Here is a 26,584-nt window from a genome sequence, read left to right as displayed (position 1 = left end):
TAATGGTAACGATGTCTAAATTCTGGACAGGGGTGGCCGCTGGTTTGAAAGAAGTGTGATAGAAGCCATTCCTACGTTAAACTAGAAAGGCCCTGTCTAGACAGAAGAGGAGGTTTTTGCCATTCCCTATTGTCTGCTTGTAAGAATGTCTTAACATCACTCCCCCAAAGATTGCCTCATTCCATGGAAACAGTGGCCAGTAATGACCTGGTTTTTCCACCAGGCAGGTGAACGACCTAGTGTTATGCAGGACCACAATAACTGTGTTTTCCACCCACGGGAGACTCCATAGTCTAAGAATTGAAGAAGTCTTTCTGATTAAAGCTAATACGTCTTCAACAAACAAGAAGAGTTCAGTTGCCTCAATTCAAGCTTTGCCTTTCCGTGGGATACCGTTGGGATACAGCACAAAAAAGTGCATCAGTAGATAGGTATTTGTAGCAATTATTAATAATCAATTAGAGTCAGAAACAGCAGAGTACTTTGTTTCCTTCTCCCAATCGGCTTTTGCAACAGGCTAGTACTAACCTCTAGTGCATATACACACTGTACATTATATACCCAAAATTTGCTCATTTTTGGGGGGAGTTGTGTTTTTGACTATCCATCCTTCTGGACACTGTGCACGTTTGTAACTGTATTTATATTTTACTATATGCATAAGTTTTCTTTTTTTCCACTTGGGGTTCCACCAATGACTCGGGGGTCTTCAAAACTCATGTATCAAGTATAATACTCATGCCCTTATAGGGTTAAATCCATAATGAGTTCAATGTACAACTTCATCCTTTTCAGACAACACGTCATTGATGCTGTAGGTACCAGCAGCTGCATTGTTAATACATACATCGTCAGCCAATGGTTGGAACAAGCAGATGTACGTACCGTAATATATTTGTACAGATATAAGTAAACAATTAAGGCTCAGCATTCAGTATGTCAAAACACAGATCAAAAACATTTACAATATAAAAAAAACTAATTGTCCTCTGCAGTTTTTGAAGGGAGGGAAAGGAAACAAGTCTGTTGTCTCGGTGGGAGGGTCTGAGTGTAATGCTGAAGAGATGGTGCCCATACTAATGTTAGGGTGGTAAGGGATTTCATTGTGCGAGGTAGTTTTTTTTTTTCATGAGATGGGACCAGTTTGTCAAAGAATGTCTAGACTGCAACTGGTTAGGGTGATGTTTATGTGTTGTGTTCAGGCAGTGGAAGTAGTGGTATTACTGTGATTAACATATCTTGCTTGGGCTTAGGACTTCTTGACTAGGTGTCCTGTGGGGTCAGGACCTCAGTCATTCTGTGGGATCTATAGTTTCTATTTTGGACCTGAAGTGTTCCATGTGTGGTATTGACAGCTTGTGGTGTCCCGGGGTAGGGTATGGTAGTATCAATGTCGGATTGATACTACCATGATGGGATCAATATTTATTTTCACAAATATGTGTTTTTTTTTGTTGTGGTGTCCATATTGATACATTATTGATATTGTTATATTTACTGTAGTTCTTGGACGCAGAAGGGCTTTGGGGGCAAAAAGTCCAAGTTTTTGCTTTTGTTTACTTATGTTGCACTATTGACTGTTTTGTGCTCCAATTATTGTATGTAATAAAGGGGAATAATTTCATCATTTTACAGATATTATTACACTGTCTTATATTTATGTATTCATATATTGTTCAATTGTTCACACATACTGTAGGGTTTTGGATAAAAATATTTTTTGCTTGCCTAAAATCTTTGTCCTGTGTTTTATTCTGATTATAAACATGATCAACAAAAAAGGCGAAATCATTCAAGGATCTTTTCAGTTTCAGGTAAAAAACACTGGTATCTGCAATACTGATCATGTACTTTCTTGGTATCATGGGATGGCCAGAAAGTCCAAAACACTTTAACAAATTGTGAAACAACAAATTGACTGTTAGCATTTCAGGAAACACATTAACAAAACACGAAACAAGCTACAATCACAGAAACTGGAAATGGGAAAACTGGGAATGCACCAAAGCCCAGATTGACAAGAATTGAGGTAAATAACAGTGAATGTCATTCAAACAATTAGCTCTAAACACGTGAGTGTGCATGGTGTGTTGCATAAAGCCATGAAATAGTTGAAAACAATGTGATGAAACAGCGTTGAACACTTATCTTCCACATCAGAAAACAAATTAATGAAGCAAATGAAAACAGCGCTTCCAACATGTCAATCTGTATTCTGACACAAAATCAATCTGCATGAATACATACATGTGTGTACGTGTCATCGTTTCGCTGCCGTTATTCTATGGGGGTGTAGCGTATGAACATGAATTTGTTGTAAACGATTGCGATCCTTAATTATTTAACTTGTATCACTTTGCTTAGATATAGTTCCTTTAGAGAGCGGAATGAACGCTTATGTTCAGCCTCAGACAAAGTGACTCCAGCAAATGAAAATAGTGCTTTTATGCGTTCTTACACAAAATCAGTCTGCATGAATACACGATTGTATGTGTCCTTCGTCGCTTCGTTGCGCTGTTGTTCCATAGGGGTGTAGAGTATGAACATGAATTTGCTGTGAACGATTGCGATTGTTACTGAACTTGTGTCGCTTTGCCTACAAATATTCTTTTTTAAATAGCGGAAAACGAGTTCCCTCATGGTCTAATGGTTAATTACACATTATACGTGAGACATGAATAAGTAAAACTGGAATGCAATTTGCTTCACCTTTGGTTATTTTGATTTCTGAAATGTTAATTTGCTTTGTGAAATGTTAAAGTGCAGTTTGGTAAAGCGTTTTGCACTTAAGGTTATGTACCGAATCCCCATATCGGATTGGCCGAAATGTTATCACTTCCTGTAAATACTGGATTTGGTTCATTCCCCTTAGGGTCTGGGTCATTGTCATTTGTGTTGCTGTTTGTTCAAGTGTGTTGAACTTCTCGGCCACTGTAGAATCAGCTCAATACTGTACAAAAATGTGCAGTATCGCCCATCTTGACCCTAAAAGTGTCTAATATCACATTTGCCCTCTTATAGTATGTGGATTATGTATTTTTGTGAGTGCAAATAATGCTAAAGTGAAAACTGAACTTGAAAGTGAGAGAGCAGAATGACTCCATCCTCCTTCCTGAGTTGGAATTCATTGCCAGTGAGGATCCAGTCCAAGCAGACTGGCACCGAACACTGTCTGGCCAATGTGATGAATCTCAAGGCGAGCTGCGCCACCTTGACGACATTTAATCGTTGAGAAAAGACAGCAAACCCACTCAATCTTCATCCTTCTTCAATCCCACCCCTCCTTTTCTCTCTCTCGCATCCTCTCTCATCTGTGCCGCCTGATCTGCTGTCTGCACAAAGCCGTATGCATGCGTCGGGAAGCGGGGGGCGCGCTGCACCGGTTCCGCTGGACATCACCGAATAACCGCGCTTGACAACCGCGTGGTGGAGGAGACTGGAGGGGGGGAGAGACTGGACCTGGGCCAGGAGCAAGAAGCAGGACCGGGAGACGCACCGTGGCTCCTGATAGCCCGCTCTCCGAAAACATGTCCGAGTTGTTTCTTATCGCCTTTTTAGCCCTTTTCTCGGGATTATTTCCACGCGCCGAGCCCTCGCCAGTATCGGATGAGCACAAAGGTAAGAAAGAACCCGGCTGCGGTTGTGCGGTCCGCGAAACTTGCCACTGTCAACTGTGCACAGTGCCGCTATATGAGCAGTTAAGGTGAACATGTGTGGTGCCGAAATTGTCACACGTATGGATAATGAGTTGATCGTTCTTTCATGCAGGGAGGGAAGAGTGCATCTTTCTTTTGTCATCACCCAGCATGTCACTGTGCGTCACAGCCATCTGATCAGCCAAAATATAGCCGGATAGTAATACAAATTCATACGGTGGCTTCTTGCGCATTTTCCCGAACAATCGCATTCAGAGCGTGCACGCTGTACTACAGTGCAGCAGGTGAACCTCCTCTCCAATTGTGCGTTTTTGTATCTCTTGGATGTTGGCTCACAATGGGATCCGACTAGTATTGTGCAATGTGATGCCTGGTTTTTGCAGTTTTCCCTGATTTGTATGTATGGACAACATGATATAGTGGCGATCATTCCACATTTATTTGGGTGGACCTCCAAAGAGTTACCTTATTTCATTTCAAACTAAATCTCGCACATTTGCTTATATTTTAAGTGGTTCTCAAATAAGGGAATAATGGTACTAGTACCCCAGAGGGTACTTTGAAAAAAATAAGTAAAGTAAAAGAAATGAAGGATTTGATCCTCTGCTGATTCAGTAAGTTACAAAGATATGAAAAATACAGAACTTTTATGGTGTTTTTTGTTTGTGACAGAGGAACACAATGCAAAAACAATTCCAGAAAAGTTATTAAATGAAGTTTATAAATGAATGTGTCGTTGCATTTAAGAACACATCTTAATTATAATCCAAAAATAGGACACTTTTAAATTGATCATTATTTTATGTACACAAAGCATTATTTGTAATTCAATGAATAACTTTTTGGTTTACAATGTAAGTTATTTTATCTGCATTTCCAACAAGACCACTACATTGAGCACTGTTTTGGGCAGTAATAGATATTTTTTCTCTGATTTGGGGGTACTTGGCTGAAAAATAAAAATAAAATATTCCACTTAACTGAAAAAAGTTGAGAACCACTGCTTTAAATAATAGTGTAATTTAGTGGGGGGAAGGAAATTAAGTTTCAGAGTGATACAAAAACAAAACTAATGGCTTAGCAGCTCATTCGGGGACGATCCCTGTCAAGGCTTAAATTTGCCATAAGTGGAATCAGAATAATTAATATTAAATGAAAAAAAGCTGTGATCTATAGGGGAGAAAACATTAAAATGCAGAATTGCTTCTGGAGTGTTCATGCTGTTGAAAGAGCCTACAGAAGCACAATAAATTACAGCCTATTCTCATGAGATTTGATAGCAAATCGATGTATAATTTAAATGCAGGAGATCCCATGAAACTCGAGTTGGCATTAAATCTTCAGACTTCAGACACGGCAAATGTAGTTTAAATTGTCTCAGATTTGATACTGATATTCACTCTGTGGTTGATTTGATTTATTATGAAATAAGTTAGAAATTTAACAGTAACCTGAATCAGAGAGCAAACGTAACGCAGACAAACAAAACCACATTGAAGACGTACCCTTGTCTGTTGGAGCTAATAATGTTATGACCTGTGTTGCTCTCCAGCCTGCAGGTCACATTTGTCAGAGTTTTTCCATTTTCTAACCATGTCAAGACTACCTTTACCTGTCCTAAATCCGCCCTCCTCCCCCTTCAAGTCAGGGTGATAAAAAAAAAAGAGCAAGGTTTTTTTTTGTGTGTGTGTGTGGTTTTCCTGAGGTGAAAGAAAGTAAAATAAAATACTGTTTACCTCTCTCACTGTGCATGAAATGAAAAGATGAAAACTGCTCCATCCCCGAGGACGTTCGACTCTGAGAAGGGAAATAAGAGCACCTCTTTGAAATTTCACAAAATGCTGTTGGAGTTTTATTTATTTTTTGTTATCACTGGAGTGTTGAGATTTATTAGTGTAGCTGGAATCAAAGTGAAGAATTACATGCCATCTTGTTGTCTCCTCTGGGCCAATGCGACAATACAGTATGTCAACTGCAAAGGTTTATAGAGATACTGTATTTTCATCTCACAGATATCTACGTACATTTGGTTGTGCACCTGCACAAAGGAAGAACCAAGGTTGTCTTGTTCCTTTGCATAACCCCGGAAAATATATGTGAGCTCTCTGAGTGCTGTCTAAATGGGCCGTAATGATAACGGCTTGCAACACCAAAGCTGCTTGTCAGCCTAATTAGTTTGATATTAATTTGCTTTGTGGTAGCAGCTATTGTTACGTTGAATGCCAAGTGGTGAGCTTGTGGTTTGTGCAGCATGTATTTGGAAGTATTTTAAGAGCTCACTCATAGAATTGTGTTGTCCTTGACACTTCGAGTGTTTTTTTTTAACACATAAAAGCAATGTATTTGATATGCAATACGCCTCTGTACCGGATAAGTATCAACTAGTGAAAAAGCTGAAGGATGTTTGAAATTCATATTCCATTGTAGCGCAGGACACATGCACTGATGTTGGGAAGACAATACACAGGAGTCAATGGAATAAGCAGCTCATTTTGGGACGTAGTATCACAGAGGTCTGTACAAGTACAGTGTGGATATGCAGTGGTCCAGATGATGTCATCGTCAAATTTGCATAATTGACAATGACACATGTGCATGTCATTTAAAAAAAAAAAAAAGGCTTGCATCAGCATTTCAGCCTTTTCTTTGTATTATTAATCCATTTTGCTCTGTTTTTTCCATTTTTGCTGCTATTTTCACGTTGTGCCACAAGCTCCTGAAAATAAACGAGCGGCGTTCCGCATTTTGGACACCTCTGGTTTATGTATTTCACCGACGGAAAACTGTTTCCAGGCTCTTGACCTCTTAGTAGGCGTGCATGCTCTTTTTTTCAACTTCATGCTTCTCAAGACCGTCACCGAAAACCTTTTATTGCTATTATTTTTTAAATTTAGATTTAACGTTAGTTTGTGCACACCTGGAGGTGGGAACGACTCAAAGTTGGATTTGACAAACTGTACCTGTAGATTTGTCCTAACCAAATGTGACACCACTACTATTAACCATACATTTAAAAAATAGAAGTACAAACCGTGGCTCCAAGAAGTTTACTCTAACAAAAGCCGATATCTTCAACGACGGTAAAATGGGCTGATCGTCTAGCTCCATAACTTCCATGACGAAATCAGATCGTTTTAGCGCTCTATCAAATTGTTTGCACCTTTCAAACACCGCGGTGATAGGAACAAGCCCCGTCCCACTCCTGCCGTTTCAAGTGGCTGATAAGGTTTGATGTGTTGAAGCTTCCCCTCATAGCTGATTGACTGCAGAACATTTGGTGCCACGACAGTGAAGAAACCCCACTTGATCGACGCAATGTTTGTTTACAAGTGTGTTTGCACACGTCACAGGCAGGGGAAAAGGAGAGCTTGATTTGCTCATCCTAACCCCCCTACAGCAAGTACGCGTAATCTCACTTCAGAGGAGTGTTTTTTTTTTTTTACATTAACGGTTATCAGAGCTATTTTTTTAATGTTATGGGATTTACCGGTATGATGTCATAATTCCTTATATCGTGCACCCTTACTTCTTAGCACTCTCGCTAGTCATGACTCCCGCTTGTGAAGATGTTCTGCACACTTCCGTACCTCACCGTTCACAGTGGTGATAATGCACGCTACCGGGGATGGCGGAGGTGCCCTGCCTGTCTGGATCTCCGCTCCCGCTGCAAATGCATCACCTTTCATAACCGCTTGTGCTGAATTACTGAGCAAATGTATGACGCAATAAGCACTTCCTGTCTCACACTTTTAACGTATGGGAATTTGAAGTAGAGTTACGATGCATAACACCACCTATCAGGTAGCACCAAAACCATTCGTGGCGGTACAGAATTAATAAATAAATGAATGAATGAACGGGAAACACGAGAATTATGTTGCACTGGTGGAACTCAGGTAGGATGTGAGTGACCTGGATGAATGAGAATATTCACAGGCGTAGAATGTATTGTTCTTGTGCTATTTTAAAAAATACCTGGCAGATAATGGGGCAGAAAACACATCATACTTGATTCACGGCGTTGTCGTTGACACATCACATTCAACATACTTAAAAAACACTTTGTATGTTGTATATTTCTCTTGGTGTGAATTTCTCTTGGAGAGTAATAAAGCATCAGATGCTTATCACAAAATAAATGAGGTTCTCCAATTATAGACGAATGGGGAAAACAATGTTTTTTGTATATCAGATAAAAAAACTATTACCACTAATTCCACCCTTTTTAAACCAACTTCCTCCTGCAACATGAACGTCAGTGCACTCGTGCAGCCTTCGTGTACAGTAGAACTGCAGCTATTTTGATAGTTGATAGTCATCGACTACTGAAACGATGAATTTATTAGTCATTACGGATTGCAAAAAAAAATGCTGCTCTTATTTAGCCCTGAGCTTTTTGGCTCGTGCTAAAAAGGACACATTCATTCCTTGAAAAAGAGGCTTTTTTTTAAACCATTGCTGCTTATTAGGATACAAATTGAAGTGAAAGCCAAGGACAGTGAAGGTGTATTTGGTTTGACATTCATGGTGTACTATTTTTTTTTTTTTACACGTGTGTATTATTGCTGTTGTGACAGGTTAATTGCCTTCTGAGGATGACTAATACACATCTATCTAGCTATAACAACTAATTACTGCACAATTTTATGCAAACCAAATGCAGGCAAAGTTGTGATACACAACTATAACATATACTGCACCAAGGGCACATGGAAGTCGGAACAGAAATAAAATACATTTAGCATTTTACATATTCTGTGGTCAAGTTGCAACTCCGTGAGGCTACTCACAATTTATTCTTTTGCAAGTGCTCTTTGTCGAACCGTAATGTTAGATTAAAAAGAGAAAAATTGCAACATCAATATTTTAAACGTTTGGGATCTTTGAACAGATAGGAGATGTCTTAACTTACCATTTATGAGATAAGAAGTGCATTTTTGCTCAATAAGGAGCCATAGTCAAGGCACCTACCGAGGCATGTCCAAATGGCCCACGAGGTGTTTTCTTGTCAAGTTCACATGCATTGCTGAGGTGCTCCTATAATATGAAGGTGTCATACTACCATCTTTAGACGTTTTTGCATTACTTTATTTTTTCCTTCAAATAAATAATGTCATCCCAGGACTAGTAGTGGCACTTCATCCCTGTGTTATTGTTGGAAAGACTAAAAACTAGACCAAGAGATAATAACAATTATTGTTTTATTCAACTTTCAATGTGCATTTGATGTGCAGCTACCTATTTTCAAATAGAGAAGGAAACAATGTCTTTGCTACTTTCTCAAAAACAAAACAATGACATTGTCTGGGCCAAAAAAAGTTTTTGTTTCAGCTTACACGCTGTTTTGGCTTAAATTTTACATTTGTCGCCGTTTTTCGAAAATTTATGAATTAATGAATGACCGCTGTTTTGTGGCTGAAAGATAACTATTTGAAAGACATATTATACTTTATGTAGTATTCTGGCCACTAGGTGTCAGTAATGTTTCATGGATGAGACATGATGTTAGATTGCCTTCACACTGCATGGAGTCAGCCATGGCATGTCCGACATGACATATTGAATAGAAGCTTTCCTCTTATTCAGTGTGGAAGTGGTAAGCTTTTGGCCTATTACTTTGTCTTTCTTCCCCACTCCATTTGAAACCCTTAAGTTTAGAATAAATAAATTGAAGTCTAACTAGTTCGCTCGATAGCATGCTATGTTTAAAGCGACAGCCATCGTTTGTGTCCCTGCAGTGATCCCATAGCCTGCGCAGTTCAGCAATGTGTTTTGAAACAAAGAATAATATGAGTGTAAAGGTGCCTATAGGGGTGTTATTTCATGTCTACAGGGCTCTAATAATGTTGTTTTGTGTGCCCTAATTTACTTATTACGTGTGTGTAAGCAATTAACCGTGATAATGAGGTTCCACTCTCTATACAGTGGTGTGAAAAAGTGTTTGCCCCCTTCCTGAGTTCTTTTTTTTTGTGCATGTTTATCACACTTAAATGTTCTCGATAATCACACAAATTTAAATATTAGTCAATGACAACACAACTGAACACAAAATGCAGTTTTTAAATGAAACTTATTAAGAGAGAAAAAAGTCCAAAACTACCTGGCTCTGTGTGAAAAAGTGAGTGCCCCCCGGGTTAAAATATAACTTAACTGAGATTGAGCTCTATCGGTCTGGAAAATATAAAGCCATTTCTAAAGCTTTGGGACTCCAGCCAACCACAGTGAGAGTCATTATCCACAAATGGCAAAACCATGGAACAGTCGTGATCCTTCCCAGGAGTGGCCGGCCAACTAAAAAAAATGACACCAACGACTCATCGAGGAGGTTACAAAAGACCCCACAACAACATCCAAAGAACTGCAGGGCTCACTTGCCTCAGTTAAGGTCAGTGTTCATGACTCCACCATAAGAAAGACACTGGGCAAAAATGGCCTGCATGGCAGAGTTCCAAGACAAAAACCATTGCTGAACAAAAATAACATTAAGGATCATCTCAATTTTACCAGAAAACATTTTGATGATCCACAAGACCTTTGAGAAAATACTCTGTCATCTGACGAGACAAAAGTTTAACTTTTTGGAAGGTCTGTGTCCCATTACATCTGGTAAAAAAATAATGTCGCATTACACAAAAAGAACATCATCGCAACAGTAAAATATGGTGGTGGTAGTGTGATGGTCTAGGGCTGTTTTGCTGCTTCAGGACCTGAAATACTTGCTTTGATAAATGGAACCATGAATTCTGCTGTCTACCAAAAACTTCTGAAGGAGAATGTCCGGCCATCTGTTCGTGACGTCAAGCTGAAACAAACCTGACTTCTGCTGCAGGACAATGATCCAAAACACACCAGCAAGTCCACCTCTGAATGGCTGAAGTAAAACAAAATGAAGACTCCGGATTGGCCGAGTCAAAGTCCTGACCTGAATCCTATTGAGATGCTGTGGCATGACCTTAAAGAGGCGTGTCATGCAGGAAGCCCTCCAATGTGGCTCAATTACAACAATTCTGCAAAGATGAGTGGGCCAAAAATCTTCCACAGCGCTGTAAGAGACTCTTTGCAAGTTAGCGCAAATGCTTGATTGCAGTTGTCACTTTTTCACACAGGGCCATGTAGGTTTGGATTTTTTTTGTCCCTTAACAATAAAAAAGTTTCATTTAAAAACTGATTTTGTGTTCAGTTGTGTTGTCATCGACCAACATTTAAATTTGTTTGATGATTTGAAGCATTTTGGTGTGAAAAACATGCAAAAAAACATGTATGTGATGCAAAGGTTATTTTGTGTGTTGCATGTATTGCAGAACTCCTGAGTTTTGTTGACCTTTAAAAGTTGGGCTTCTTCTGTTTTACATATTTCTCCGGGACGCATTAACACAAAGTGAACCCCATTGCCAAAGCCTGCTTTGTGGCTTGTGTTTCTGTCCACATCCTGTTCTAACGGGGTGGCATTGGTGTCTGCTTCAGCAAATGGTGTTCCACAGGGCGGACGTTGTTCTTCACCCTGTGGCTGGAGAATCCACATGTGGATTCCAGTTAGTGTAGAGTAAATAGAAAGTGAAAGATGAGGTCTGCATGAAAGGAAGGGTGGTCTGAAAAAAAAGGTGGTATAAAAACATGAGTCAGCACCTTGATTTGTGTTTACCAAAGGGGGGAACCATTGATTGATATTGTTATTGGCATTTGTGTCATGCACGTCCAATGGCCGCTGCCTCAGGTGCTCTTTGACTGCTACTTCACAAGCTTGTTTTGGCTAGAAAACCAGACGAGTCGTCAGAAAGGTCTGACAGCTGCTAACACGGAAAATGTAAATGAGCACACGAAGAAGCAAACCTCAGTGTTTAGAGTTTTTCTCCAAAGAGCACATTAAACATTTTACTAGCCATTACCGTTTTTCTAAGGTTGTCTGCGGCAAGTGCTTAGTCAGCATTTGGGCAGTTCTTTTGGTCTTTTACACACTTTGAAACAACATTAAAAAGGCTGACAGTTCTGTTCAATGGTGTCAGCTAAGTGTAGCTGTCGCCGGGCTCTTACATCAATCTCAGGCCAAGAGGTGAAGTATGGCCTCAAGTTGCAGGGCGGTGCAGTGGACCACCCCCCGATGCCCAGCCCACTTACGATGCCAGAGCTCGTCTCTTGAACAAAGTTGCTAAGTGAAGTTATTGGATTTTGATAGCGTGCCATTTCATCTCACCTCACATATCAAATAGATTCCAACTGAATCAGCAACAGATCTGCTCATGTTATGAACATCTTTGGCTGGAAACTGACACATGCCATTGATTACCAATTCAAAGAAGGGCAACATTTACACGCCGCAAATCTGATGTGTTGATGTCCTCCGAGGACACAATAATGTGTGTAGCAGCGGGTCCGTTTTACATTTTTCTAAAGTGATACTTAATTGAAAATGTGAATAATGACTCAATAAGTTTCCCGCTGAGAATCCTGGTGTTACTCAAGTTAAATCAAAAAGGCAGGCTTGGTCATATACTGAAAGGGCTGGTGGAAATAATAAAAAGGGAGTATATAAATTATGAATGGAGAAAAGCTCAGCTGCTTTATTGCTGGATATTCTAATGAGAATAGGGCTTGTAGGGGCAGTGGTAAAATAAAGCCCTCATGAGTTGAGTGAGTTTGAGGTCATTAGTGGGTGATGGATACAGTTCAGTGCATCATAAAATGAAAAGTAAGGGTGACGTAATGAGTTTTGGGAAAAGGGGAAAACTCGTGCACATGCTCAGCACCAGCTGCTTAAACACAGATGAAGTCATAAAAGCAGTAGTGTAGCGAGCATTTGCACGGATCAGCTCAACTGTAAAGGTTAAAATTAGTATGCAGCTTTTTCGCAGAGAGGCTGCAAGGTATTTTTCTTTTTTGGGGCAGGCAACCAATACAGTGATTTATTCCTGAAAGGAGTTTTCCACTTGCATGTAAATGTACAACATGTAATTTATTTGTGTGTTTTTTGTTGCCATTTTTCTTTCGCCTTGAAGGTGCAAAGTCATGGCTTTGGGTATGCTGACGGCCGCCCAGGTTGGCTTGCAAAAGTGAGGTCTGAATAAAACAAACATCTTTGGAGAGCGGACTCAAAGGGTGGAAAATGTGCTTGGGTTTAAAGTCTGTCTGTCAGTCAGTTTGAAAGGGTGAAGGGCGGGGATGGGGGCAACACCCTGAAGACAGGCCCCCACATTACACTGCGTTCTCACCCTGCTCAGGCGCATCCCACTGTGTCCAAACCCACCAATAGAAAACACCATTGCGTATTTATTTAGCATTTTGGCTTCAATATGTCACAGACTTCACATGTCTAACATAGCAAGGCTTTTCCCCAGCATGGAAGGCGTTGCCATGGGAATTTTTTATAGAGAGTGATTTATTCGTATCGGAGCCTGGAGCATTAACTTGGCTGTTTTATCATTTAACCTTATGTTTGACGAGTTTACCTTTTACCGCTGTTGTCTCTTCTCGCAAAAAAAGGACAGATTTCTTGTGATTGATTATCTGGGCTAGTTGACATGCTGCTGGCTGACCTACATCATTTTCAAGAAGCTGCTGTGCTGCATTCAAACGTCACGAGTGACAGCTCGACACTGGAAATAATACTGTGTTAGTGTCAAGAGCTGTCAGTTTGCATGTTAAATATATTTGAAATATATATGAGATGGGCGATGGGAAGTTTTTTTCCAGCTTGACTGTTGAGTTCTTGAGAATATAATCCAATTCAGATTTATAGTTTTATGGTGTACAATTTTTTTCAATTTCTCAAATAACTTGCAAGGTACTTTGCAGCTCGTTGATGGATAGACAGAGAAATGCCACTGCTTTTGAAAAAAGGGAATGGGGGTCACAAATTGTAAGGGCCCAAGGGTCGGGCATGGACTGTCCCATTATGCTCACTTGACACGGGTAATTTTGAATGCTTTTATTTTTTATGGCTTTCAAACATCACAGTTCAATTGAACTCGGCGATTTTAACCGCTTACCTTTTCGCCTGCAGTACGTTTACTGGGTACATGATAAACACCGCCCCCTATTTGTGTACAAAGTTGTGTTACACATCATTTGAAAGCTTATTTAGCTGACATAAGCTGACATAAGCATTCCAGGATACAATTATAACTACAGTCAGTGTGAACACAAACGTTAGATTAGGTTGCCAATAAGACAAGAAATGTACCCCAGTAAGATATTTAGTCCACACCAAGCTTTACATCCATAAAGACGCACTAAACACACACATGAAGACTTTCATCTTTTCCGTCAGATGCGCATACGTTCCACATTTTATTGATCGTATATTGGGTATATATGAACGTATTAGCCACGCTAACAACACTGACCATCGTTTTTCATCTCACGCAAACCAACTGAAGACACCAGGGGTGACCAAAGTACAGCACACTTTACAAATATAATTTAACAAGAAGACCACAGCAAAAATGTCACTTTACAAGGATAAAGTTAAAACATTAAGAGAAAAAAGTTGTAATCGAATAAGAAAAAGTTTGAGAATGTCAAAAAATATAATTTTAGTTGTGTAAAGGTGAAATATTAAAGAAAAAAAATACTTATTTTTTTTAAGTCATTATATTATGGAAAACAAACAAAACACCATATAAAATTGTAATTTTTTCAAATTACTTTGCGGGAAAAGTGATGTTCTGAGAATAAAGCCAAAATGTTATGGGAATAATGTCCTAATTACGAGAAGAAAATTTACAAGAAGAAAGTTGAAATAGTTGGAAAATCAAAATATTAACGACAAATACATTTTGCGAGAATAAACTCTTAATATTACGGAGAAAAATCATGGAATTTTAGTAGCATAGAGTTCAAATATTAAAGGGATAGTTCTGATTTTTTGACATGAAGTAGTAAGACACCCCCATCAGCATTGTAGTCCAATAACAGCGACTTACCACCCCACTCGGTCTCCTAAGTCCAGTTCTGGTCAGATTTCTGTGATGAAGAACGTAGTTCCGCTTAGTTGCTGGGGACAATTAAGTAAAGAGATTGGCTTTTCAAAACAATATGCGTTCAAAAGAGTAATACATTTGCATCACAAAAATGCCTTCTCAAGAAAATAAGAAGAAGATGCTAGTGTCTTCGTCACATTCACATGCGACGCCCAGGTGATAGTGCGCTGGGATACGGCGGGAGACAGATATAACACCGAGCGTTTTGGGAGGTTTTTGTGACGCAAATGTTTTAATCTTTTCAACATGTATTGTAGGAGAACAAGTGGGGGGTAAGTTGCTGTTATTGGACTACAATGCTGATGGGGATGTCATACAACTTCATGCCAAAAAAATCTAAACTATCTCTTTTAAGTCGGAATATTATGAGAAACAAAACAAAATATAGTTGTAGTTTCTGGAAAGTTAGGTCGGGGAAAAGTTATATTATATTAGTATTATGGGAATTTTGGGAATAAAGTCAAAATGTCATGGGAATAAAGTCATATTTTAAAAATAAAATTTAGGAAGATTATTTAAGAAGACACAGTCAGGAGATCGGGAAGATCTGTTTTCGAATCGCCGTTGGGCATCTCTTTGAGGAGTTTGCATGTTCTCCACATGCGTGCGCGGGTTTTTTCTCCGGGTACTCCGTTTGCGAGTGTGAATGGTTGTTGTCTATATGTGCCCTGAAGTCAGCTGGGATAGCTCCATGGCATAGAAGATGGCTGGATGGATATTTAAGAAGAAAGTTTGGAAAAAAGAGCGAAGAGCCAAGTTCATACTGATAATACACTTTTCCACATATATCACAAAGCTGAGATGCAGTTTTTTTCTTGAAACTTGCATCCTTTCATTTTTCAGTACGTGGTCCTTGCTGGAAAAAGCTCAGACACCCTTTCCTGGGAGACAATAACTCATGACTACCCATGCGGCAAAATGTACCAGACCCTCTTCTGATGTTTGTAGCCCAGGTCAGTCACATCCAATCTTGCTGACTGACCCATTGTGTAGCCAATGCAATTGGAGACGGGAGCTCATGAGCGCCATCTGGTGGCCAAGCTGCCAGGCAGCCATTGGCCAATGAACTGCTCTGCTGGGAATAATGCATGATGGGAAGCTTAAAATTGTTTCAGTTTTTTTATTTTAAACTCGTATTGGTACTTGTATATCTTGTATATTTATATTGTATATCTTGTCTTGTATATTTCTCAGCTACCTTTTGAGTGTTAAGTTGCTGTATGACGATTTTAGCCTTCTATCAAAGATGACAGTGTGTGTCAGTCTGTCATATTGAGTACCGATCTTTCCAATGGGTTAAGAAGCTCGTCGTGAGTTCCCTTATAGCTCGTGATTGGCTCCTGCCAAACAAAGAGCTACCGTTTCCTCACTGACTCGTAAGCAGCACAGTATTTAAACAATTAGTAGTAGAAGTATAGGAGATGTCACGAAAATAGAACAGAGTCCTAAATTAGCCGAACCGCTGTAGAAGCCGCAGGGTTTGAAGTTTAAGAAAAAAGTAGCGGCTTACACTGGAAATTACGGTATGTTTCTGTCTCTTTTCCCCGCATTTTTTCATGAGTCATATGTAAGTGTTGTGCAACTGTGATTGTGGGTGTGTGTGGGTGTCATGGAGGGTGAGTGTGTGTATTGTGAAGCTTTTAGAAGCTATTTGACTCTCATTGCACTGAGCTATTAGGCTGAATATGATAATAACAATAATAATAATAATAATAATGATATTATTAACAGTAAAAACACAAGCTATGTCCACATTGTGTTTTCCCGTCCTGAACACCAAATTAGTTATTTGAAGGTACATTTTTCCGAAAAAAAAAAAAACTGAAAAAAAGAAAAAAGTTCAGTGTATTCACACTCGCTTATTAATTCACACTTAGACAGATTCTGACTGTTGGGTATTAAAATTCAGCTTGTTAGCTTTCAAAAGAGCCAGAAGCTATGCCTCTACTCTAAATGGTTCAAAGACAGCTTTATATTTAGTTCGGGTATGACTTATTTGGGCCAGAAAACCCTGCAATGCTAAACACAGCTGTTTAAATATACATATGGCCCTATGATTTCCGCCTTAACGGAATCGCGGAATTGGAATTGACTATTAAATGTGGAATCTCGCGGAAAGTGACATAATGTGAATGAAATTATGTCATCGTGTATTTCCCTGGCGGACTGCTCAATCATGGCGGAATGTCAGCACAAACACTTACCCACCCCTGCCGAACTAAATATGTCAAAACGGCGGCGAAAAAACGTGGAAACTCCTCTCTTACGGAGTGTGAATGGAAGCTAGCGGGGCTAGCTTAGTTAAGCAGAGCATGCTAGTGCGGCTGTGTGCGCGCGACACAACCGTGTTGTGTTTTACCTCTTTAATGCGAGCGAGCCTTTTACAATGTCCGCTGATGACGTGCAGGCTCTGAGTTAAGAAGACGAGAGCCACGTTTTATTCTTGCACCCAGCTGGTCTTAACCGTCAACAGACATTCTCAACACTGGCAGAACACACTGCCGGCTTTCAAAATAAGAGCACTGTGACATCTTGTGTAAACAAAATAAGGGTGTCATATAAATATCTTACATTAATAACGCTATTGGAATTGCATCGGTGACTCCATCTTCCTTAATCACAAGCACGGGCATTTCAGTTTTTGTGTGCAGAGGCTAACATCCCATTAGAAAAGTTAGCCAGACTACAACCATTTCTGAATTACTGGGCAAAATTGGCCAGTGATGTACTGCATCAATAAATACAAGGGGTTTTGCATTTAATTAATGGACATTATATTCACTAACCCAAAAAGCACACACTCTACACTCAAGCACACTGGTGAGGAAATATTTCCATCTGTGCTAGAGTTGGACCGCGCCCACCCCAATCCGACACCTAAGCCTGCTAGCAGGGCCAGGCCCTGATTTGCTTCCACCACTTCCAGTGCAAGGAGCAATTGGTTTGGGAGGCACGGAAAAGAAGTAAAATATCCTAAAAATATCCTACCTGGATATTTTATTGTTTATCTGTGGGGCAAAGGAGTAAGGTTAGTTAGGACCATTCTGGAGGTTGTAAAGTTAGTTAAGAAAGGTGTGCTGTTAGTCATAACAGCTAGTTTTGCGGGTTTGGGGGCGATTGCGGAGTAGGTACAGTATATCCATATTGTGTGTTTTTATCTTGATGTGTACCTCTGTGATTGTGACACCATTTATAGGAGCAGCATGAGTAGCAACCTCACTTTTATGAGCTGGAATGTCAGGTGCCTGAATCACCCTGTTAAGAGGAAGAAGGCGATGGCACATTTAAAACAACTGAATGCAGCGGTCGCTTTTCTCCGAGAGACTCATTCCCGTTTGAGGTGTGGGTTGGTGGAGCAGCTTTTCCATTCCACCTTTCAGGCTAAGGCAAGGAGGTGTAGCCATATTGATAAATAAAAACGTATCTTTTATTTCTTCTGGTATAATTACAGATCCTAATGGTGGATACATTGTGGTTAAGGGCCTATTATACAACCTCAAAGTAATATTAGCCAGTATATAAGCCCTCAATTGTGAGGATGCTCTTTTTTTTCGCTGGTCAGCGACCAGGCCTGGCGGAGTTGCATCCACGTCAGCTTCCGACCTCCAATCGTGTCTTGGCATTTCTGATATACGGCGCTTTCTGCACCCAAATACTAGGTAATATTCATTCTTCTCACATGTACATCACGCATACAGTAGGACTGACTACTTTTTCACTGACAACTAATTGACACCTAATGTCAGCTGGTGTGATATCAAACTATATTGATATCAGACTATGCACCACTAGTGCTGAAGTCCCTGAAGCGAGGGCTTCTAGCAGGAATTGGAGGTTAAATTCACTTTTATTATCAGATGAGGATTTTGTGAGATTTTTGTCTGATTAAATTTCTGTATTCTTAGAAATGAATACTACACCAGATGTTTCCACTTCAATAATTTGGGAGGCACTAAAAGCACACCAATGTAGGCAGACCATTTTCTACATGGCAAGCAAAAGGAAAAAAAACACAAACTAAACTTCTGGATTTGGACAGAAGAATAGCAGAATTGGATATTAAAAATTCACAATCCCCATCCTCGGACCTCTATGAAGAACATCTGAAACTTAAATCGGAATATGATCGCACTTCTTCATATATTATTGAACATTTGCTGATTAGGAATAGAAGTAACTGGTATGAGCATTGGGACAAAGCAGCTGCAGTATCGGCTTGACAACTGAAAGGAGTCAAAGCGAAACAAATTATTAACTGATTATCTCAAAATGGCAAGACTATTACAGACCAACGGGGAATAACTAATATTTTCAAAGATTACTATTGCAAATTGTATGCGTCGGAGGCCCCCTCTAACCCTGAAGATATGCAAGCATTTTTTAAGGAACTGCAGCTGCCATTACTAACCCCAGAACGAGTGGTAGATTTAGACAAACCGCTTACACAACAAGAGATTACGAACGCTGTAACTACTCTTCAAACAGGTAAGGCACCTGGTCCAGCTGGCTGGCCGAGTGCGTTCTACTTAAAATTCTCGACACAGTTAACCCCTATCCTAGGGGCCGTCTATGCCGAGTTACTGTTCCACCCACGTTAAACCAGGCATGCATAATGCTGTTAGCGAAAAAAGATAAGGACCCGTTGGAGTGTGGATTTTATAGACCTATTTCACTCTTAAATATCCATCCATCCATCCATCCATCCATCCATCCATCCATCCATCTATCCATCCATTTTCTGTGCCATTCATTTCATTTCCTTCACTCTTAAATACTGATTACAAAATATTAGCTAAAGTACTGGCACACCGTTTTGAGGTTGCTTTGCTTTGCAACATATCCTTAAATCAGACAGGGTTCGTCAAAAACAGGCACACGTTTTTTAATATACGCCGCCTGTTTAATATAATATATGCTCCTTGCCAATCTGATTCGGAGTGTGTGCTGTCTATGGATGCAGAGAAGGCATTTGACACAGTGGAATGGGGCTATTTGTTTGAAGCTCTAGGGAAATTTGGATTTGGGGCAACGTTTGTTTCTTGGATTAAATTATTGTATTCCGGACCCGTGGCCATGATTTTGACTAATAATGTATTTTCCAACCATTTTGTTCTGCACCGTGGGACTCGGCAGGGTTGCCCTCTTAGCCCCCTTTTGTTTGTTCTGGCCGTAGAGCCGTTTGTGGTGGCCATTACAGCTGATCTATCCAGCCTAATTAGAGGAGGCATGGAACATAAAGTATCGTTGTATGCTGATGACTTGCTTTTTTTATATATCTAATGCAGGGAAGTCAATTCCACCAGTACTCAATTTACTATAACGACTCGGTAAGTTTCGCGGCTACAAGTTAAACCTCAACAAAAGGGAGTTGATGCCTTTGATTTTGGACACTTTATAATTGGGGATATTGGGCTGCCTTTTAAAATTAATACAGACAGTTTTTGCTTTCTGGGAATAACCGTTACTAAATACTACAAAACACTCTTAGAGCAGAATTTTGGACAGATCCTTATTAAAACGAAAAAGTACTTGGCCAACTAGTCTTCGCTTACGGCTAGGGTTAATTCTATCAAGATGGCAGTGCTTCCCAGATATCTCTACCTCTTTCAATGCTCACCTATTTTTGTTCCCGGCACATACTTCAAAAAATTTGATTCAGTGATATCATTTTATATTTGGAATAATAAACAGTCACGCCTGCGTAAAGAATTCTTGCAGAGATCAAGACAGGAAGGAGGGATGGCCCTCCCCAACTTTCGGTTATACAACTGGGCTGCTAACATGCATTGCATGTCGTACTGGTCGCACTACCATCTTCAGACAGACTGCCCCACCCGGGTTCAAATGGAAGCAACCTCCAGTTTTCTTCTGTCATTGTTTGCTCAACTTGGGGCATCACTGCCTTTAACCATAAGTGCATTTAAAATGAACCCAGTAATTAATCATTCATTTCAAATTTTCTCTCAATTCTGGAAGAAACTGAACCTATGTGATACCTGCCTCTCCAGCCCGATAGCAGAAAACTCTCACTTTCCACCCTCGACAACTGATAAAGCTTTCAATATGTGGTCGGAGAGGGGCCTTACCGATTTTAGTCAACTTTTTATAAAAAGTGTTTTTGCCTCCTCTGCACAATTAGTTGAAAAATGTAATATTCCCAGCTCAAATCATTTCAGATATTCACAAATCAGACATTATGTTAAAAGGATATCACCACAATTCCCTAACAAACCCCCATTAACAGTTTTGGACAACATTATGTTGCTTGGCCCAACAGGGAAGAGGACAATTTCACACATTCTAGGTTGATGTCCAACGTAGACTCCCCCTCCCCTTTCTACAATCACAACATTGTGGGAGCAAGATCTCCAAATCACACTTGATGGGGAAGTGTGGACAAAAATTTTGGAGGGGGTGCACTCATCATCAATGTGTGCCCAACATGCTTTACTCCAATTCAAGGTGGTACATCGGGTACATCGAGTACATCGAGGATTTTGGTGGGGTATTTTTATTTTTCCACTGTTTTCGGGATTCAAATTGCTCCAAACCCTTTGATGGCTTTGCTTGGGGTCTTACCGGATGGGTTGTATGTGCCCCCTGCAGGGCATGGGAAAATTGCCATTTCAACGCTTCTGGCGCGTTGCCTGATTTTGCTGAGGTGGCCACAATTTCTCACTGGATAAGGGATGTGCTAATGAACTTGAAACTGGAAAAGATCAGATTCACGCTATGCGGCTCAGTGAAGACATTTCATAATATATGGAGGCCCTTTTTGACCTTTTTTGATCAACTCACCACGCAATTGCGGGAGTGACTGAAGACAGGGTACAGGCTCGGTGACAGTTTTGTGTGGGCCTACTGACATTCCAGGTATTGACTATGCTGCTTCCACTGGTCTGCTCGTATGCTTGATTGTCTTGTTTGACTGGCACTACAGGCCTTGAATTGTGAGTTGCCCGGGTACATTTGGGTGGACATTCGTAACTATGACTCTTGAGGACGACGAGAACATTTTTGAGTGGACTGGGGAGGGGGCTCTATGGGATATGGGTTTTGTTTTTGTAAAATTTATTGTTAAAAATGGTAAAACTATAATAAAAAGACCTTTGAAAGGAAAGTGCATTTAACAAATATAACGTGCACTGCAGCAAAATATTTATTTAAAAGAAAAGCGCATAAAACAAAAATCACATAAGCTAGGTACAGTATAAGACAGCACAGGCCTGTGACCTGACAGGGTCAAGTGATGGAGTTTTATGCCAGAGTAAAAATGCTGATGGCGATAGGACCACATGACGCTGTCAGAAGCCTAGCTGGGGACTCTCTCTCCCAGCTGCCACCTGGCACAGGCCGAGGGCTTGTGGCTCCATCATGCAGTCTTGGCCCAGAAAACTTGAAAACACAGGGAGGGATTCATCTATCCCCCAACGAGATTCATTCAGCAGACAAACCTAAAGCCTGTTGGGGATGCTGCGCAGTGTTTCTCTTAAAAAACAAATGAAGCGTGTGGCAATTACCAACAATAAGCAATTGAGTTGTTTCTATTCCCTAATTTAAACGAAAATGAAGACCATGGAGCTGAACATTTGTTTTTGCTTCTTGGATTGCTGTTCAAATACCACCAGCAAACTAAAAGATGCAGTTTGGATCTCTCACTAATCAAAAGATGTATACATAGAACTCGAAGCTAATAATTATGCAAACTTGTATGCTGTCTGCTATCAACATTTGACATGCAGTATCATGGGCTTCAGAGTCGGCCCTACCCTAAGTGGCGCTCTAGGCGCTCCATTGGCGATTTACATAGATTAAATAATAATTTGAATGGCATTATCACAAAATAAAAAAAAAATAAGGGAATACATGATATTACCATAGTTCATGATAAATACAACAACCAACATCAAACAGGTTAAATAACCACACATTCTGCACACAATAACTCTCTATTTACACTATGCGATAACAAAAACTAAATAAAATAACTATGCAAAGGCGATATAAAATACATATATACCAGGGCTGTCAAACGGAAGTTTCCTTTAATGGCACAATTTTTTTTTTTTTTACACGGGAGAAACGTGCGCACGTCCTGTTTGACCCTCGGCCCACACCACAGTTTAAGGAAGCACCGGTGACTGTGGAGCCACAAGCGGGAACAAATACTGAGCAGAAATGGACAACGTAAAGGGTATTTTGATAAATTTAGCTTCAAAGCTCGGGCAGATGGCTCTTGCAACAAGTCTAAAGTTATTTGTAGCTACAGTCACTGTGATTTGAGTTATCACGGATTACGTCGCCTGCCAGAGACTGGAGCAGTGCAGTTATTGTTTTTATTGTCAGATACAGTGGTACCTTGGCATACGAGTGTCCCAACTAATGAGTGTTTTTTTTAGATGCAAACCGCCTCTGCGAGCTAAAATTTGGGTTACGAGCTGCTATTTGTGGGCTGTCAATGTGACGATCACGGCTGAAGTCGAGAGTGGCTGAAAACAGCGTTAGCAGTGCTAGCATAAGCATCGAACTATCTAGCTTTGTGGGCGTGGTAAAGAGCGAATATGTTAATAATAAGATAATAATTTTAAAAAGCGTTCTAACTGTAAATATATATATTTTTTCTTTTTTTTAATAATGGCCCATATTTCCAAAATGCATATCCCTTTACATAAAATCCGTTGTGGTTATTGTTGTAGTTGCGTATTGAATCATTTACCACGAAGAGATTTTCCCAACTTATTATTGATAAAACGTATTTCTATCTGCGATTAAATGTGATTAGCTATGAGTTAACCATGGACCAAATATGATTAATCGTGATTAAATATTTTACTCAATTGACAGCCCTACTATATACACAACTGTGTGCAAATATATATACAAAACGATGAGACATATTTGTTCTCATTTGTCGTAATATTAATTGGGTATAGCTTTACATTTGAATGAATGCGAGCTTTTCCATTTGTAAAGTTAACAGTAAATACAGTGATCCCTCGTTTATCACGGTTAATTGGTTCCAGACCAGACTGTGATAAGTGAATTTTCGTAAAGAATTCCTGATTCCTGATATATAAATCAAATATTTTCGTGGTTTAGAGCATAGAACATCTATTTATGACCTTCTAATACAGAAGGTATTAACACAAGGAAACAAGGAAATATCACCCCTCTAGTCAACTTTACACTCATATTACCCAATACGGTAGACATGAACAGAAAATAAGCCATTTAAGACATCGAGTAAATAAAACTCGTGCTCGTGTGTGTTGCTGTAAATGTGTTACGGTGCTAGGGGATGAGAGTGGGGCGAACAGGAAGTGACATCACAGGCTCAGAATTTTGTTTTAGCTTGGTATGGGTTAGTAGCTCATGTTAGGGATTATTGTGCCTTTTGTGAGATAATTCAAATCTGCAATAAAACCCTGTTGTTTACTAACACCCAGTGACCAGTGTAGAATACCACATGTAATCACGTCTTTGAATGCGTATTCTGAATTCCTTGCATTTGTATTTTAGTTCACCTTTTTTTTTTTTTTTTTAGCTTTTTATGCTTGAAAATGTTTAATCCAGGCAAAAAAATAGTAAAATTGCTTAAATATGTATTTTTTTTATTAATAATAGGCCGTATTCAACCACATAAAAGTATTATTATTATTGTTATGTATGTTTTGTGTGAATTGGCGAGGGATTACTGTACAAGTTTTAATATCATTATTTTGAAGGTGAATTTTTTGGCACCCCCTGGAGGCCACGGCACTCTTAGCATCCGCCCATATTGCCTAATGAGTCAACCAGTTCCGATGGGATTAATGGATGAATCGTCAAAAGCTGTGCTTTCCCACACAGCACAGTTCATAATACATGCAAGACACACAAGAACATACACACGCACACAAGCCAGAAACACAAACACACACACACACTGAGTTTCTAAAATGATTGTCTGCACCCCGTCTGTGTTGCCACAGCCTTTCCTGGCACAGCTAATTGTAATCTAGTCCACTGCGATGGATGATAAAAAGGGAGAGTGCTGGCATCATTCACACTTCAGAGTGCAAATAGCAACAACTGTGCACCTTGTTTACTGTCCAGTGTGATGCATTTTGACAGGCTAAGAATATCTCCACGCTTGGTTTTTGGAGTGTACACATGTGCAGGCCTGACCATGCACTTTAAGAGGCTTTTGAGTCTGAAATATTTGTGAGATTGCTCCTAAACATGAATAATGAATGATTGCACTTTCATTGCACAGTCCATGAATTGGACTTTTTAGAAGATTTTTTTAAAAGAAGTAATGCTGCCCTACCTACACTTGAAGCATGTTCACAATTCCCCTGCCAGAGGCTGTGATTTAGTCTTGTGTTGTTACTTGTGTTAGCACCCCTGCTCACACTTTTTCAGCCTGCGAGCCACTTTTAAAATGACCAAATCCCAGAGGTCTACCTCCTACTAAAAATATAGAAAATATGTATATTTACGGTACTTATAAATATGAGTACTTATGTACGTTGTACATGTGTATCAGGGGCGCATGCAAGTTCCAAGTTGACATGATCTATCTCTTACTATAAAACATACAACATATATATATATATATATATATATATATATAAAATCTAACACCGTAAAGCACCGTGTATAAACCGCACTTTTTTTCCACTGGTAAGAAGCAAAAAATCAGGGTGCGGTTTATACACGATGACAGGTCTGTGACCAGATGCAGAAATTGACGAGTCCATTTTAGAATAGCCGTCTGTGAGTCAGACAGTTGCTTTGACTTTAGCGCCCTCTGCTGTACAGTTGCTGAAAATGCTTGTGTATGCAACTAACTTATCTGACGGCTGTCTGTATTTTCACACAGTGAAACGATCTCTAAATACACTGAAGCTAACCTAAGCTTCCAATGTAAAATACAATACAATGTTGGAGTTCATTCAAATTCACCCTGAAGCAATGCAATAAAATAGTAATAGAGAAAAAAAGAAGCAGTGAAAGATAAGATATCAAAACATCTCTGAAAATTGCAAATTTCTTTATTTTGTTTTATTATTATTATTATTATTATTATTATTATTATTATTATTATTAATCTGTGCTTAGCCATAATATTAAAGATCTAGATGCCGAAGTTCAGATTTCTCCTTTATTCTTCTTTTTGAAATTGATGAAAGAGTTGGCAAGCATTTATGAACAAAAACATTTTTTTCCCCCGCCGTGAGCCTGAAAATGGGGGTGCGGTTAATACACGGGTGCGGTTCATACACGGTGCTTTACGGTACTAACGGTTAGTATTTCACATTCACAGTTTTAAAGTTGACAGGTAATCAAAGTAGTTGATATCCTTCAGTAATTCACAATTCAGTTCAATATGCATAACCTGAGTAGCGGTAATACAATACAGTATGTCAGTCAAAGTAGCTACGTAGATACTTTAAGAAACAGAAGTGCAGAAAACATGCGTTTCTATAGCGGAGTTCAGGACGTGCGGCAAAGCCATCAAACAATTCACTTTTTTTCTACATAATTAGCCGCTACAATTGAACGGATAAGTTTTGTCATAGATATAGGCATCTTACCGCCGAGTTAGATTATCCGTAATGGGAATAATAAAGATGAACGTTGCATCTCCATGTGTAGCTTGGCACTTGGCACGCCATGCGTAGCTTTCATCTTTTTTCTCTAGTCTTCTCACTACTGGACTGGGGGTGTTATTAACTGTGCTCCCACCCACCAAAGTTCACCCTCGTTTGTTTGGAGATGGCTTTGATAAGATGAGAACAATTCCACCCCGCTTTGTGGATTCTCTCATTCTGCTTTCTTGCTAGCTGCTTGTAAATGTGTGCAGAGTGATGTGCGATGCACTTCGCCACTCCCAGAAGAGACGAGAGATTAAGCACTTGGGGCCCAAACATGTTGGCTGTCACAGGTATCTCTTGCTACCCTGCACCT

At 39.7% G+C, this 26,584-nt stretch overlaps 1 protein-coding gene across 12 annotated transcripts in view; it reads left to right on the top strand.

Annotated features, from left to right (window-relative positions):
• The first annotated feature begins 3,144 nt into the window (after positions 1–3,144).
• Positions 3,145–26,584, top strand: part of lrp1bb (low density lipoprotein receptor-related protein 1Bb) — a 339,637-nt gene continuing 316,197 nt past the window's right edge. For all 12 annotated transcript variants that reach the window (XM_054788302.1, XM_054788296.1, XM_054788300.1 and 9 more), the window contains exon 1: positions 3,145–3,618. In XM_054788302.1, the coding sequence (XP_054644277.1) occupies positions 3,528–3,618 (91 nt within the window). In that variant the 5' untranslated portion in view covers positions 3,145–3,527. The remainder of the gene's footprint in view (positions 3,619–26,584) is intronic.

The sequence above is a fragment of the Dunckerocampus dactyliophorus genome, chromosome 9 (assembly GCF_027744805.1).
Source record: "Dunckerocampus dactyliophorus isolate RoL2022-P2 chromosome 9, RoL_Ddac_1.1, whole genome shotgun sequence".
Taxonomy (NCBI): domain Eukaryota; kingdom Metazoa; phylum Chordata; class Actinopteri; order Syngnathiformes; family Syngnathidae; genus Dunckerocampus; species Dunckerocampus dactyliophorus.
The sequence above is the reverse complement of the archived record's forward strand: the minus strand, read 5'-3'. Positions and strand labels throughout refer to the sequence as shown.